The following is a 16,039-nucleotide window of genomic DNA, read 5'->3' as shown; positions in this document are numbered from 1 at the left end:
CCAACAATTTCCTCATTTTGAACGGCTGAGTAGTATTCCACTGTGCGTATGTATTTATGCCAGAGCTGCTTGCTTGCTTGCTTCTTTTTTGTTGCCCTTGTTGTTTTATTGTTGTTGTTATTATTGTTGTTGTTGTTGGATAGGACAGAGAGAAATGGAGAGAGGAAGGGGAGACAGAGGGGGAGAGAAAGACAGACACCTGCAGACCTGCTTCACTGCCTGCGAAGCGACTCCCCTGCAGGTGGGGAGCTGGGGGCTCGAACCGAGATCCATATACCAGTCCTTGTGCTTTGCGCCACGTGCGCTTAACCTGCTTCACTACCGCCTGACTCCCATGCCAGAGCTTCTTAAGTGCTGATTGGTCATGAGGTATCTGGGTTGCTTCCAGGTTCGGGCTATTATACACTGTGCTGTTAGGGCCGTAGGTCGGCACACATCTCTTTGAAAGGTGTTTTTGCTTCCTTTGATAAATCTGAGGGCACCCTTTTTCCTGAACTAACAAATGCATCCTCCTCGGAAGATGTCACTCTGTCCAGCACTACCCTGTGGTACCCGCCATTCTTTGCATAAAATGAGATCTTCTCTCATTAACACATTTCCTTCCAATTTTCAGTTCCTGACTGATAATTTCACAACGTGATTTTTAAGGAGATTATAACATCTTCTAAATAGTTGTATTGCCTCAGGGAAATAGTGCCTATAATTCTCTTTGATCTCACAGTGTCTTTCCCAGTGAAGATTTCATTAATATGTAAATTCTTGTCTGTAACAGCAGTGAATCTCTTTATCACACTATATTTAATTAACATATAAATAACCCTGTGAGACATGGTTCCCAGTTTCTGATATAGGCAAGTCTGTTTCAATATTAGATATATAATTTTTTTTTGCCTCCAGGGTTAGTGTTGAGGCCTATGAGCCCACCGCTCCTAGAGGCCGTTTTTTCTTCTTTTCCTTTCTATTATACTTGATAGGACAGAGAGAAATTGAGAGAGTAGAGGGTAATAGAGAGGGAGAGAGAAAGAGAGACACCGGCAAACCTGCTTCACTGCTCGTGAAGCAAATCCCTGGCAGGTGGGAAATCAGGGATTCGAACAGGGGTCCTTGCACCTGGTCCCATGTGTGCTTAACCAACTGCACCACCGCCTGGTCCCCTCAATATCACATTTGTAAGAAGTGAAATTCTATTAAGAATCAAATTCACATTTTGTAGACAAAGCCATTGCATTTTTTTTAAAGAATGTTTTGATGTCAATTTCATGTAGTCCCCGAAGTTTTGATCCTGAAGGAATCACGACAAATATCCTTGACATTCGTGATGTGTACACCACACACCGTGGTGCTGAAACATACTTGACGTCAGGAATTGATCATGGACCAGCATGTTGGAAGAGCAAAAGCACATTTTCGGGAGGATCCGGGTTCGATCCCCCAGCTTCCCACCTGCAGGGGAGTCGCTTCACAGGCGGTGAAGCAGGTCTGCAGGTGTCTATCTTTCTCTCCTTCTCTCTGTCTTCTCCTTTTCTGTCCATTTCTCTCTGTCCTATCCAACAACAACAAAAACAATAATAGCTACAACAATAAAACAAAAACAACAAAAGAAAATAAATAAATATTTTTTAAAAAGAAAAAAAAAACACATTTTCATGTAGATTTGTATTGGGGGGTGGGGTATGAGGCTGAGACTGTTCCCTGTATGGCTAAACACTGCTCACACAGAAACCCAGCAGAGAATTGAGGAGACAGCATGATTTTCAGAAATTTTAAGCTTTATTTAGGAATATCGAGAACACACTCATATCGGAGTAAATGTGGGTAGTGAGAGGGAGAAAGAGAGAGAGAGAGAGAGAGATTGTACCAGCTTTTCTAACCTTCCAAGCCCAGCCTGCACCTGTTACCACTCTCTTTTCCCCATGCAACTCTTTTTCAAAAAAGTCTTTATTGTCTTTATTCATTGAATAGAGACATCCAGAAATTGAGAGGGAAGGGGGTGGCAGAGACAGAGAGAGACAGAGACACCTGTAGCCCTGCTTCACCACTTGTGAAGCATCCCCCCCTTCAGGAGGGGAGCTGGGGACTCGGTCCTGGAGACCTGTGCAGGTCCTTGCACTTAGCATCATGTGCCTCCTCCCCCCCGATGCCGTTCTCTTCAGTTGTTTGGTGTCAGTCTGTGTGTCAGAACAGGGAGTGAAAGCGGTGCAGTTTCTGCCGGCTCATTCCCCTGCTGGCAGGTGTGGGGCACAGCTCTGTGCCCCCTCCACACGTGACTTGCCCTCATCAGCGAGACCTTAGGCCTTTCCCAGTCATCACATTTAGTCTGTTTTCTGCGTCACCAAGGAAACACTGGCAGCCCTGAATCTGAAGTTTAGTTAATTACTGTGCATGCTATAACAAAATTATTGTCACCTGTTTTAATGTAAGTTAAAATTTTTTTTTCCACAGAGGCAGTATTATAAATGTGAAAATCATCACAAAAGATAAGCGAAAGCAAAACATGTGGTTATAAATATTTATGTGTCTAACTCCAACTTCTGATGGAAAACATTTCACAGAATTAAGATTTAAAAAAACACTTAAAATACTGTCTATCATGGCATATTCTTGTCAGAGCATAGGCTGTTGGACTTGGGTTTTAGTTCTAGTAACCTCCCTGCTAGGGAGCAGAGGTATTTTTGATTGCTAAGAGGGTGGTTTTTCAAACACCTTCAAAATCAGGCTGATTTTTTTTTCAGCTGGCCATAATGGTGCTGGTGAGTAAAGTTCCTATTCTTGGCATTTCTGTGTGCTGCTCCCTTTTTGCCAATCTGAACCCCCCCCTTTTTTTAAATGGCTTGGTCTACAAGTAGATGTTTATTATTTTTTTTAAATCTTTATTTATTGGATAGAGACAGCCAGAAATTTCTCAGAGCATAGGGGGAAACATTGTGGGAGAAAGAGATACCTGCAGTCCTGCTTCACCACTTGCAAAGCTTACTCCCTGCAGGTGGGGACTGGGGGCTCGAACCCTGGTCCTTGAGCGTTGTAATGTGTGCGCTCAACCAGGTTCGCCACCACCTGACCCCCTTAAAACACTTTGTCTCAGTTATTCAATTCATTTTTTTCCTGGAAAATTCTTTCATGATTCTCCATTGGAATTTTAACTTTTTCTGAGCTCATGACTTTACATTGCTCAGTCATCTTAGAAACAGCCACGCCCACACCGGGGGCCCGGTGTTGGCACATCCTGCTGAGTGCACACTCCACCCTGTGTAAGGACCCTGGTTCGAGCCCCAGCTCCCCACCTGCAGGGAGACACTTCACCAACAGTGAACCAGGCCTGCAGGCGTCTCTCTCTCTCTCTCCCTCCCTCTCTCTCTCTCTCTCTCTCTCTCTCTCTGTCTTCTCCTTCTCTGTCTCTCCCTCTCCTCTCAGTTTCTCTCTGTCCTAACAAAACAAAATCATCACATCATCCTTTGCTAGTGGTCTAAACACCATTTTCAGACTTGATTTCAGCGTTTGGGAGGAGGACAGCGGCTCATGGAACCTGCCCCTCTCGGTCACAACCCAGCTCATCACACTCTCTCATAACTGCTGAGCGACTTGCTCCTGCCACATATTCTTTATTCTCCTGAGTGTCAGCAGGTCTTTTGCTTTGGCTAAACTCTTTTCTTGTGTTGTTAGTTATTCCTAAATATAATCATAGCCGTGATCATTCTAGCTTCTTCTTCTAGCGTTTGCCCTTCTTCCGTAGCCAGTCAACAGGTCAGGTTGAAAGCTGTCAGGAGCTGCTTGTTGCTGGCTTTGAAAGTGCCTGGGATCCATGTGGATTCAGTCGGCTAGGAAGGATCGTCAGTTTCCCCAATGAATGGGTACTCACGGGATGCACCACGGGAAGGTCGATCCAATGCATCCCATTCAATGCATCCCATTCAATGCATCATCATTCTAGCTGATCACATGTATTACATGACACTCCTGCTTATCACAGAGTAGATGTTGAAATGCCAGCGAGGCAGATGCAACCGATATTTCCCACCCATGGAAAGGCCTTGCTTGCACTGATGGTAATGCCTTTTATTTATTTATTGATTCCCTTTTGTTGCCCTTGTTGTTTTATTGTTGCTGTTATTGAGAGAAATGGAGAGAGATGGGGAAGACAGAGGGGGGAGAGAAAGATAGACACCTGCAGACCTGCTTCACTGCTTGTGAAGTGACTCCCCTGCAGGTGGGGAGCCGGGGGCTTGAACCGGGATCCTTATGCCGGTCCTTGTGCTTTGCGCCACGTGCGCTTAACCCGCTGCGCTACTGCCTGACTCCCAGTAATGTTGCTTTTTATGGCAGTTTAATATGTGAGTTACTAAAGACATTACATGCACTCATCTCATCCGCTCCAGATCAGACGTCAGTACTGTTACTGTCTGCGTCTCCTCAGTGAGGAAATGGAGTCACAGGCAGGTTGGCTATCTTTGTCAGCGTTGCACAGCTATTCAGGGTGGAGTCATTCCAAGAGAAAAGTTGGAATTCTGAGGACATACTGTTTAATGTGATAGACTAGAACACAAGGCAATGTTAGCTGTAGTCTCCCCTTCATTTTGGGCAAGTGATAGTATGATGCTTATTAGATTCGTAAAGCAATGTAGTCCCAAAGATCAAGCTGTTTATTCACCTGTGAGATGAGGAGGCTGCATGCCACCATGACAGACGCTAGGACTTATGAAGCCACACCCAGGGACTCCCAGAGGCTGCATGCCACCGTGACAGACACGCTAGCACTGAAGAAGCCACGCCCAGGGACTCCCCTAGGCTGCATGCCACCATGACAGACGCTAGGACTTATGAAGCCACGCCCAGGGACTCCCAGAGGCCCTGCAGTGGAGCCTGTTCAGATAGTACTGCTGGTCAACTAGAAAAAAACTATGAAAAACACCTGAAAACTCAACAAAACACAACCAGGATCTCTCTAGAAACTTACTAAGCCTCAGCCACCAAGTTGCAGACACGACTCTGACACCACCCTGACTTCCCGGGGCAGACAACCTCACCCATGTGTCCTGGAACCCCATCTCCCCAGAGCCCTGCCCCACGAGGGACAGACAGACACAGGCTGGGGGTGTGGATCCACCTGCCAACACCCATGTCCAGCGGAGAAGCAATGACAGAAGCCAGAACTCCCACTTTCTGCTCCCCATAAAGAATATTGGTCCATCCTCCCAGAGGGGGAGAAATGTCAGGGAGAGATGCCCAGAGGGCTCTGAACTCCAACTCCATCAGGACCCGGAGAGAGAAGGAGTGGGGGGCGGGAAGAAAGTCTGTACCGGTGAAAGCTGATAAATCAGAGAACTATTACCTTGACATTAGTAAAAGTAGATTTATCTACAAATTAAAAATAAAGCAAGCCTGAGAGTTGGCACAGCGCCTAGAACTTTGGACTTGAAACGCTTCTAGCGTCTAGTCCACAGGCTACACCTGCCAGAGCGATGCTGGGATTCTCCCCCTCCTTGGTGCTCTCCTTCCGTCAACATTTTTTTTAAAAAAATCTACATGTAATAGGGAAAAATGAAACCTTTTAGCTTCTTATTAAAATTATGATACATAAAAAAAATGAGGTATGCTTTCCACTCCATTCCAGTTCATTGTAGCTTGAAAGAAGTCTTGCAATTTTCTTGTCTTTAAGTACCAGGTGCATTTTGCCTTGTTGAGGGCAGCCACTAACTAACTAACTAATCGTCTCAGTAATAGCTCTTTTTATCTAATTTTAGGGAGAGGAAAATGCAAATCCTGTGATCATTTCTTCCCAATGTCTTTTAGCAAGCATTTGGTGTAGCTCATGGAATTGTATCTGCTTTCACTAGAAGAGATAACAATCACTCGCTAAGTTTATTTTCCCCAGATTTCTCCATTTATTGCTATCCTTTATTATGTTGGAAGAGAAAGCTCTGTATTATTTGTGTCCAAATGTTACCTTTTTCCTTTCCATTTCAGTGACTTGTGATAAAATATTAGTTGTTCAGATCATATAAACACTGTACAGTCCAAAAACTCGACTGAGAATAAAACTAAATAGGCTTATGATAAGAAATACAGATATCGCATGTATTTACAAATATCATAGACACAAATTTGGTCAAATACTGTAAAGAAAGAAGTGGTTTCACATTATTATAATGGCCAAAACATCCATCTACCTTGCTCAAAGTTTTGCATTTTTATGCTTCTTTTTAGTCAACACTAATGAAGTCAACATTGCCTGAATGTCTGAATAATGAAACACATCCCTGTTTAAAAGTATGTAACTGAAAAAGAAATAAAAAATAAAGGTAGTTTTTTAAAAAAAAATTAGTTGTTGACGTGGAAGAAACTAAAATGGCTTTCCACTTGATGAGAATTAAATAACAGAGATACGAAATGGGAGGATGGAAGGATCAGAGGTTCTGAGTAGTGTCGATGGTCTAAACCACTGTCTGTGTGGCTCAGAGATTACAGATCTGAACAGAAGGCCTTCAGAAGCGTGTGGCTGGCACAGAGTCTGCCAGCACATTAAGAGACTCACAGATGAGTGTATTCCAAAGGGCCTGTGGCTATACTAGTTTATTTTTTTCCTTTTTCTTTTTTCCCTTGAGCCTGAAATCTGATATGCAGGTGGATCCATGATATTATCTGGGAAGATGATGTCATGGCTGGAAAAAGGACCAGAAAGCTGGTGGGGGAGATGCCGTGATCATGGACCTTTTTATTATCTGAGGAAGCCAGCAACTGAGCCTTTTCTGCCAGCATATTACAATATTACATATTTTACATATTACATATTACATATTTTCTGTGCCAAGCACAGAACTTTGGAGATGTGCGTTGATAGAGATGATGCACCCTGCTCCTCGTTCAGTCCGCCCCTAAGGCCATGGTCGCCGGCAATGCCTGGTAACTAATCTGTCAACTGTCACTTCAGTCTTACAGGCGACTCCTTGATGATCCTTCCTTGGCATGAAAGTGAACACCGGGAGAAAGACTGGTGTGAGGGGCTGGAGTGCAGGTAAGAAGGAGCCAGCGGGAGGAATCTTGGCTTCTCAGGGCAGGGCTGGGTGGAGGGATCTCAGAAGGAGGAGTGCTGCTTATGATTACTTCCTTGACGGTGGGTCCTGGCTTAGGACTTATATGACATTCTGCGAAGGAAGTTGACTTGACTCAGTCGTCCTAAACGCTTGTTTGTTTGTTTATTGCCACCAGGGTTATCAGTGTGGTTAGGGCCTGCGTGGGGAGTCCGACTCTCCTGACAGCCACCTTCCTCTGCCCTCCTTTCCCCGCCCTGCCCCGCCCTTCCCTTCCCTTTCTTTTCTTTCTTTTTCTTCTCTCCCCTCCCCTTTTCTTTTCTCTTGATCAGGAAGAGAGAAATTGAGAGAGGAGGGGAAGATAGAGGACAGAAAGATAGACACCTGCAGAATTGCTTCCCCACGCATGACGTGTTCCCCCTGCAGGTGGGGACCCTGGGCTTGAACCCTCATAGAAAAAGTTTATAGTGGAAAAATGTGCAGTGTTCTACCAGAGTCATTCTAAGAGTGATATTCCTGCGCCTCTGTTCAGTGTGAGGCGCTCGCATCCACACCGCCCTGCACAGTCCTGCGCCTCTGTTCAGTGTGAGGCGCTCGTATCCATGCCGCCCTGCACAGTTGCCTTGCAGAGGCCGCTCTGGCCGCGTGTGCATTTTGTCTCTGATTCAGTCTTTGGAGCCTCAGGACAGGACTGGGAAGCTTCACCTGCTGCCACAGCAGCTTGGCCACGAGGTGAGGATGGGTCAGCTTCCCCATGAGAGACTGAAATACCTTTCTCACCTGCTCTCTAAAATCAGGTAAAGACATTGTCACTGTCTCTTCTTCATTCTTTCTTTATGTGAGATCCGAGCTTTATTTACTTATTTTATTTTTAAGAAATATTTTAATTTGTTATTGGATAGAGACAGAAATTGAGAGGAGTGGGTCTGAGAGGGAGAGAGACAGAAACGCCTGCAGCCCTGCTTCACCACTTCTGAAGCTTCCCCCCTGCAGGTGGGGGACCAGGGGCTTGAACCCGGGTCCTTGCGTGGTGTAATGTGTGCGTTTAGCTAGATTTGCTACCACCTGGCCGCAGAGCTTAAATATTATTATTATTTTGACACGTTGGTTGTGCCAGACCCTCCAGCCTCGCCTGTGGTAGGACCTGATAAAATGGAGATTGAGTATTGGTCCCCTGGACCCTTAGTGAGCGTGTCTGCCCTGCATCTCGAAGCCCAGGTGACCTCCTCCCGCCCTGCGCTCACAGGGTGGGCAGGCGTATTCTCTGAAGAGATGTTTGGAGAATGGCGTGACTCCTGAGAAGATCCTTCTGCCTAATGAGATCCAGACTGAGGACACCTGTGTGCTGGGGGCTGGGCGGTGGCACCCTTGGTTAAGCACATACACTGCAGTGCACTAAGACGCGGGTTCAAGCCCCCGGTCCCCACCTGCAGGGGGGAAACTTCCGAGTGGTGAAGCAGGGCTGCAGGTGCCTCTCTGTCTCTCTCCCTCTGATCTCCCCCTCTTCTCTCACTTCTTCTTTGTCTCTGTCCTATAATAAGTAAATAAAATAAAAAAAACAGAGGGGTCAGACAGTAGCGCAGCAGGTGAAGCGCATGTGGTGTAAAGCGCAAGGACCGGAGTAAAGGCAGTCACCGCCGTGTCCTGAGCAGACGCATGGAGGAGAACCATGAACTGAAAGACTTATATTGGGGGGGGGGTGCAGCGAGGATGGTGGCAATGGGGGTTGCACACAGGATCAATGGGTCTTTCTTTTTAATTTTAATTTTTATTGATGCCAGGGTTCTCTCTGGGGCTTGATACCAGCACTGCTAATCCAGGGCTCCCAGTAACCATTTGTCCTTTTTTTATTTCTAATTTTTATTAGATAGGAGAGAGAGATATTGAGAGAGGACACAGAGAGAGAGAGGGAGAGAAAGAGAGATCCTTACAGACCTGCTTCAGGGCCTATGAAGCAGACCCCCTTTCAGGTGGGGAGCGGGGCCTTGAACCTGTGTCCTTGTGCTTGTTACTATGCCCCCTTAACCAGTGTGCACTGCCCGGCTACTTACTATGTCCCTTAACCAGTGTGCACTGCCCGGCTAGTTACTATGCCCCCTTAACCAGTGTGCACTGCCCGGCTAGTTACTATGCCCCCTTAACCAGTGTGCACTGCCCGGCTAGTTACTATGCCCCCTTAACCAGTGTGTACTGCCCGGCTAGTTACTATGCCCCCTTAACCAGTGTGCACTGCCCGGCTAGTTACTATACCCCCTTAACCAGTGTGCACTGCCCGGCTAGTTACTATACCCCCTTAACCAAGTGTGCACTTCCCGGCTAGTTACTATGCCCCCTTAACCAGTGTGCACTGCCCGGCTAGTTACTATGCCCCTTAACCAGTGTGCACTGCCCGGCTAGTTACTATGCCCCCTTAACCAGTGTGCACTGCCCGGCTAGTTACTATGCCCCCTTAACCAGTGTGCACTGCCCGGCTAGTTACTATGCCCCCTTAACCAGTGTGTACTGCCCGGCTAGTTACTATGCCCCCTTAACCAGTGTGCACTGCCCGGCTAGTTACTATACCCCCTTAACCAGTGTGCACTGCCCGGCTAGTTACTATACCCCCTTAACCAAGTGTGCACTTCCCGGCTAGTTACTATGCCCCCTTAACCAGTGTGCACTGCCCGGCTAGTTACTATGCCCCTTAACCAGTGTGTACTGCCTGGCTAGTTACTATGCCCCCTTAACCAGTGTGCACTGCCCGGCTAGTTACTATGCCCCCTTAACCAAGTGTGCACTGCCCGGCTAGTTACTATACCCCCTTAACCAGTGTGCACTGCCCGGCTAGTTACTATGCCCCCTTAACCAGTGTGCACTGCCCGGCTAGTTACTATGCCCCCTTAACCAGTGTGCACTGCCTGGCTAGTTACTATGCCCCCTTAACCAGTGTGCACTGCCCGGCTAGTTACTATGCCCCCTTAACCAGTGTGCACTGCCCGGCTAGTTACTATGCCCCCTTAGCCAGTGTGCACTGCCCGGCTAGTTACTATGCCCCCTTAGCCAGTGTGCACTGCCCGGCTAGTTACTATGCCCCCTTAACCAGTGTGCACTGCCCGGCTAGTTACTATGCCCCCTTAACCAGTGTGCACTGCCCGGCTAGTTACTATGCCCCCTTAACCAGTGTGTCCTGCCCGGCTAGTTACTATGCCCCCTTAACCAGTGTGCACTGCCCGGCTAGTTACTATGCCCCCTTAACCAGTGTGCACTGCCCGGCTAGTTACTATGCCCCCTTAACCGGTGTGCACTGCCCGACCACTGGACCAGTGGCTCTTATTTGGTGCATTTTCATGCTTTTTGACTTTTACAAACTGTGCTTGTATTGGTACATGGTAAATGATGAGTAATGGTGATATTTAAGTGGTGGATAAATGTCCTCACGAGTCATGCGTCCTTGCGAAGAAAGTTGAGGTCATGGGTGAACTCAGCGGGTTCCCGTCACTTGCTACCTGGGGATCTGCTCGCTGCCTTGAAGGAGCAGAGGACTGCAGTTCCTCTTGTCAGCCCAGTGGAGTCTAGTGCAGTGGGCCTGTGGCGTAACGGAATGTTCTGCTATTTCTCTTAAAAATGATTTGTTTGGGGGCCAGGCGGTAGCACAGTGCACGTGGTGCTAAGCGCACCGACCGGCATAAGGGTCCTATTCCTGCCCTCGGCTCCCCACCTGCAGGGGAAAGGTCGCTTCACAGGCGGTGAAACAGGGCTGCAGGTGTCTTTCTCTCCCCTTCTCTGTCTTCCCCTCCTCTTTCCATTTCTCTCTGTCCTATCCAGCAATAGCAGCAGCCATGGCAACAGTGACAATAACAACAAGAGCAGCAAAATGGGAAAAAGTGGCCTCCAGGAGCAGCGGATCCATAGTGCAGGCACCGAGCCTCAGCAGTACCCTGGAGGCAAAAAACAGGATTTGTTCTTGGGGCCAGGTGGTAGCATACCTAGTTAAGCGCGCACATAACAGTGCACAAGGACCTGGGTTCAAGCCCCCGGTCCCCATCTACAGGGGGTTAAGCGTCACAAATGGTGAAGCAGGGCTACAGGTGTCTATCTTTCTATCTGTCCCTTTTTGTCTACCCCCTTTGTTCTAAATTTCTGTCTCAAATAAATAAAGTGTTTATTTAAAAAATCGGATTGAGAGAGCTCAGCATGCTTGGCTGCAGAGGCTGTTCTAGAAAGTGGCTGAGCAGAGCAGGCAGGATCTGAGGGCCGTGACAGGACGGCATTGTGCAGTGGAGGCAGGAAGGTTTCTGGATGGCAGGAGAGTTCACTGTAGCAGATGACACCAAGGGGAAGGCCAGGCAGACTGGGAGCAGTTACCAGGGAGTTCAGAGCTGCTTCTCTGGTTTGCTGCCGGAATTAGGCAGCTTTGAAGGGACGCTTGCAGGCGATGTGATGTGTGTGTGTGTGTGTATGTGTGTGTGTGTGTGTGTGTGTGTGTGTGTGTGTGTGTGTGTGTCAGTCACTGGGTCATCCTTGATCAGAGTGCTGATGGCATTTGTTTTTTGTTTGTTTGTCTTTTGGGGGTACACAAATCTTTATTATTGGATCAGGAGGGGGTGGCTCAGGCCACGTGGAGTCAGCCGAAAATGGCTGTCCCCAATACCTCACCACCCGGGGGGGGGGGGAGAGAGAGAGAGAGAGGGCAGGCGCCAAGGGCGGGGGGGAGCTGATGGCATTTGTGATCCTAATTGTGTTTGCAGTTGACTCATTCTGACAAATACAGTAGGTTCTCTAAGGTGTGTGGATACTGCGCTCAAATATATTTTCCCCCTTTTAAAGGTTTTATTAGTGATTCAACATTGATTTACAAAATTACATGTCAACAGGGGTATAAACACACTCCACTCGCACCTCCAGGGTCTGGATCTCCAGTCGCTCCACTGCAAGCCACCACACGGGCCAGCCATCATCTCTACAGCTGTCTGTTTACATTGCACATAGCTGCCCCGCTGCTCTTTCTGACCCAAGCCTCTCTTCCCCTCCCAGCCAGTCATGACAGCGTAACTCCCTCCACATGCCCCTCTCCTTTCCCTTCTCTCTCTCTCTGGGTGCTGATGGAGCTGGAGTTCAATGCCCCTTCGCTTCCTCCTGTCACTTCTCCCCCACTGGGAGTAGGGATCAAGGTTGTTTTTGGGGAGCAGAAGGTGGGAGGTCTGGTTCTCTAACTGCTTCTCCGCTGCACATGGGCGTTGCCAGGTGGATCCACACCCCCAGCCTGTCTCTCTCTTTCCCTGTGGGACAGGGCTCTGGGGAGAGGAGGTTCCAGGACACACTGGTGAGGTCGTCTGCCCAGAGAGGTCAGGATGGAATCATGATAGTGTCTGCAACTTGGTGTCTGGAAGGTGGCAGCACATAAAGTGAGACAAAATAAACAGGAGGCAAAAAGTCGGAACAGAGCAGATGAGAGTAGGGATCTTGGAGTGGAAGAAAGCGGGGAAGTCCAGCTTGGGCATGCTCCTGGGGGCACACAGTTAACAATAGTTTTGCTTGAGTTTGGCAGCTAGCCTGAAGTGGGATAAGAATATTGTCTGAGAGAATGGTGTCAGAGTCGAGCAAAGGGCTAGAAAGTTGGGTTAGGGCAGGGAGTAGCTCCCATTCTTGGAAAAAATTCTGTGGATAGAATTAACTCTTTACCTCCACTCTCCTGACCCAGGGCCTATATATTTATATTTAGCATATATGTAAATATATAAGATGTTTATATTTAGCATATATGTAATATATAAGATGTTTGTATTTAGCATATATCTAATATAAAATATATTTATATTTAACATATATAATATATTAAGCATATATGTAATATATAATACATTTATATTTAGCATATATGTAATATATTTATCTTTAATATATAATATATATATTTAGCATATATGTGATATATTTATATTTAGCATATATGATATATTTATGTTTAGCACATATATAATATATTTATATTTAGCACATATATAATACATTTATATTTAGCACATATATAATATATTTAGCATATATGTAATATATTTATATTTAGCATAGATGTGATATATTTATATTTAGCACATATGTAATATATTTAGCGTATATGTGATATATTTATATTTGACATATATAATATATATTTAGCATATATGTAATATATAATATATTTATATTTAGCATATATGTAATATATTTATATTTAATATATATGTCTAGCATATATCAATATATATTTATATTTAGTATATATGTAATATATTTATATTTAACATATATAATATATATTTAGCAAATATCAATATATATTTAGCATATATGTAATATATTTATATTTAATATATAATATGTATATTTAGCATATATGTACTATATATTTGTATTTAGCATGTATGTACTATATAATATATTCGTATTTAGCATATATGTGATATATAATATACTTATATTTAGCATATATGTGATATATTTATATTTGATATACTTATATTTATATGTGATATATTTATATTATATATATAATATATATATTTAGCATATATGTGATATATTTGTATTCATATATATAATATATATAACATGTTATATATATGTTATATATAACATATATGATATATATATATTCATGTCTAGCGTCAGAGCCTATGTAACCTTAGAGTTTCTGCTGTTCTGAGCTGGCAGCTCATGGTCACAGCTGGGAACACTGCAGGCTGCACTCATTTCAGGACTGGTCTTCCTCAAGTGGCAGGGCAGGACACCCAGCGTCCCTTCAGAGAGCGGGGCGACCCCTGCTGTCTCTGCTGCTTATGGTGAGGACAGGGTCCTGGGAGGGCCCACCCACAGCTCATGACGACGTTCCTAACGTATGTGACCAGTCCTTCTGACAGAGGACATTTGGGCTACTTCCAGATTTTGCTTATGGTGGATGATGCAGCTATGAACGTGGGATCCGTGCTCAGACGTTTCCGGGCTCTGTGTCTGCTCATATCTATTGCCTCTGCTGAAAATGGAGAAAGAAGAACCATAAATAAAATTAAGCACCCGCTGTATTCCAGACAGGGTTTTCTGTTGATGTATCTGCATCCTGCAGGATGTCCTTGTGGTCTGGTTTCCATTTCAGTGTGGCTAGAACTTCGTCTAGTTTTGTGCAGCAGAACCGTCCCTTAGCAGTGCTGGGCTCACAGCAGCAAGCATGGCACGGCCCTTTGCTGCAAGTGAACATGGTTTCTCCCAATATGTTTATCTGAAGTATCTTAGTTTAACTTACTTTTGTTTTCTTTCAATTTTTATCTGATAGGACAGTGAGAAATTAAGAGGGGAGGGGAGACGGAGAGGGAGAGAGGCAGAGAGACAGAGAGACCTCCCCGCAACCCTGCCTCACCACTCCTGGAGCTTCCCTCCTGCAGGTGGAGAGCGGGGGCTTGAACCTGGGTCCTTGTGCACGGGGATGTGTGTGCTCAACCGAGCGTTTACCTTACTTGTTTTCCCCCTGGTATCCTCCGTGACCACTGAAGGCAGCTGGCCAGCGGCAGCCTGATAGGACCTCCCCAGATCTGCCGTCCTGTGGTGTCCCCCCAGCGGAGACCCCGAGGTGTGGGCTCTTTTCCTCATCCAGCAGTGAGCGGTGAAGAGGGGCTGCGTGTCACAGATGGCAGCCTGGGCCTCTGTGGCGGACGCCTGGCGGAGAGGTGCTGGCTTTGTTCACCTTTTTCTTTTTCATTTTGCCTCCAGGGTTATTGCTGGGGCTCAGTGTCTACACCATGAATCCACTGCTCTTGGAGGCCATTTTTCCCCCTTTTGTTACCCTTGTTGTTGTAGCCTCGTTATGGTTATATTATTGTTGTTGATGTCATTCGTTGTTGGAAAGGACAGAGATAAATAGAGGCGGGGAAGACAGGGGGAGAGAAAGACAGACACCTGCAGACGTGCTTCACCGCCTATGAAGCGACTCCCCTGCAGGTGGGGAGCTGGGGGCTTGAACCGGGATCCTTATGCCTGTCCTTGCTGCGCTTTGCGCCAGCTGCGCTACCACCCGACCCCCAGCTTTGCTCATCTTATGTTGCTGGACAGAGAGAACAAGACTTCTCAATTGGCATTTTAATGACAGTCCCCTGGGAGTGAGATCTCTCTCCCTCTCCCTCTCCCTCTCCCTCTCCCTCTCCCTCTCCTTCTCTCTCCTCTCTCCCCCCCTTCCTCTCCCTCTCTCTCTCTCTCTCTCCCCCCCTTCTTCCTCTCCCTCTCTCTCTGTCTCTCTCTTTCTCTCTCTCTCTCTCTGTTTCCCCCTCAGTGGGCCTGAGTGTCCCCGAGGTAATTCTGGTCTAACTGGCGTGTGGTAGTCCCCCAGACATGTACTTCAGAATGTTTCCCATGGTGCTTTTGATTTTATTGCTGCTGCTCACTCGATCACTTTCTGTGTCGTTCTGGTTTATTGTTTATACTGATACTTTAATAAGCTAGGAAAACCGATAGAAAAATAAGCTAAGATCCAGGAAGTGGCCTATTTATCGTGGCTGTCTGTACCGACCTATAAGTTAACATGTACACACGTGGCGCTCACACGCACACCCACTCGCACGCACATGCACGGCCTGATATTCATACCCCTGGGCCCTGATCCGACTCTCTTTGCCTCTGTTTATTGACCGCGCTGTATTTCTGTCTCAGCCGTGCACACAGACTTTGCTGTTTTTGTTCCCAGCATCACACCCAGCTGTGAACTGCTTCTTTTGTGCCTTGCAGAGCGGTGGTGGAGCCCAGTCTCCCAGATGACAGTGAGTTCCTGTACGCCGCTCAGCCAGAGCTGCTGAGGTTCCGGACCACGCAGCTCACAGTGGAGATGGTGATGGGCTGGTACCGGACCAGGGCCGAGGAGATTGAGCAGTGGGCGCGGCAGGTGAGGGTCTGATGGCCGGGCTCTGCGGCCGCTGCCTCCGGGTGCTGAGAGACAGCCGTGCCAGGGACCCTGGGCTGAGTTTGAAGGGCAGGAAGTGACAGTTTCTTACCGCTTCTGTTCATTTAGCCTT

At 46.7% G+C, this 16,039-nt stretch overlaps 1 protein-coding gene across 1 annotated transcript in view; it reads left to right on the top strand.

Moving 5' to 3' along the window:
- The window catches only part of NBAS (NBAS subunit of NRZ tethering complex), a 269,976-nt gene that overhangs the window by 112,322 nt on the left and 141,615 nt on the right, over positions 1-16,039 (top strand). Inside the window, exons 23-24 of the mRNA XM_060188412.1 lie at positions 6,926-7,009; positions 15,756-15,909. Of these exons, the coding sequence (XP_060044395.1) occupies positions 6,926-7,009; positions 15,756-15,909 (238 nt within the window). The remainder of the gene's footprint in view (positions 1-6,925; positions 7,010-15,755; positions 15,910-16,039) is intronic.

This window comes from Erinaceus europaeus, chromosome 3 (genome assembly GCF_950295315.1).
Source record: "Erinaceus europaeus chromosome 3, mEriEur2.1, whole genome shotgun sequence".
NCBI classification, from domain to species: Eukaryota; Metazoa; Chordata; class Mammalia; order Eulipotyphla; family Erinaceidae; genus Erinaceus; species Erinaceus europaeus.
The sequence above is the reverse complement of the archived record's forward strand: the minus strand, read 5'-3'. Positions and strand labels throughout refer to the sequence as shown.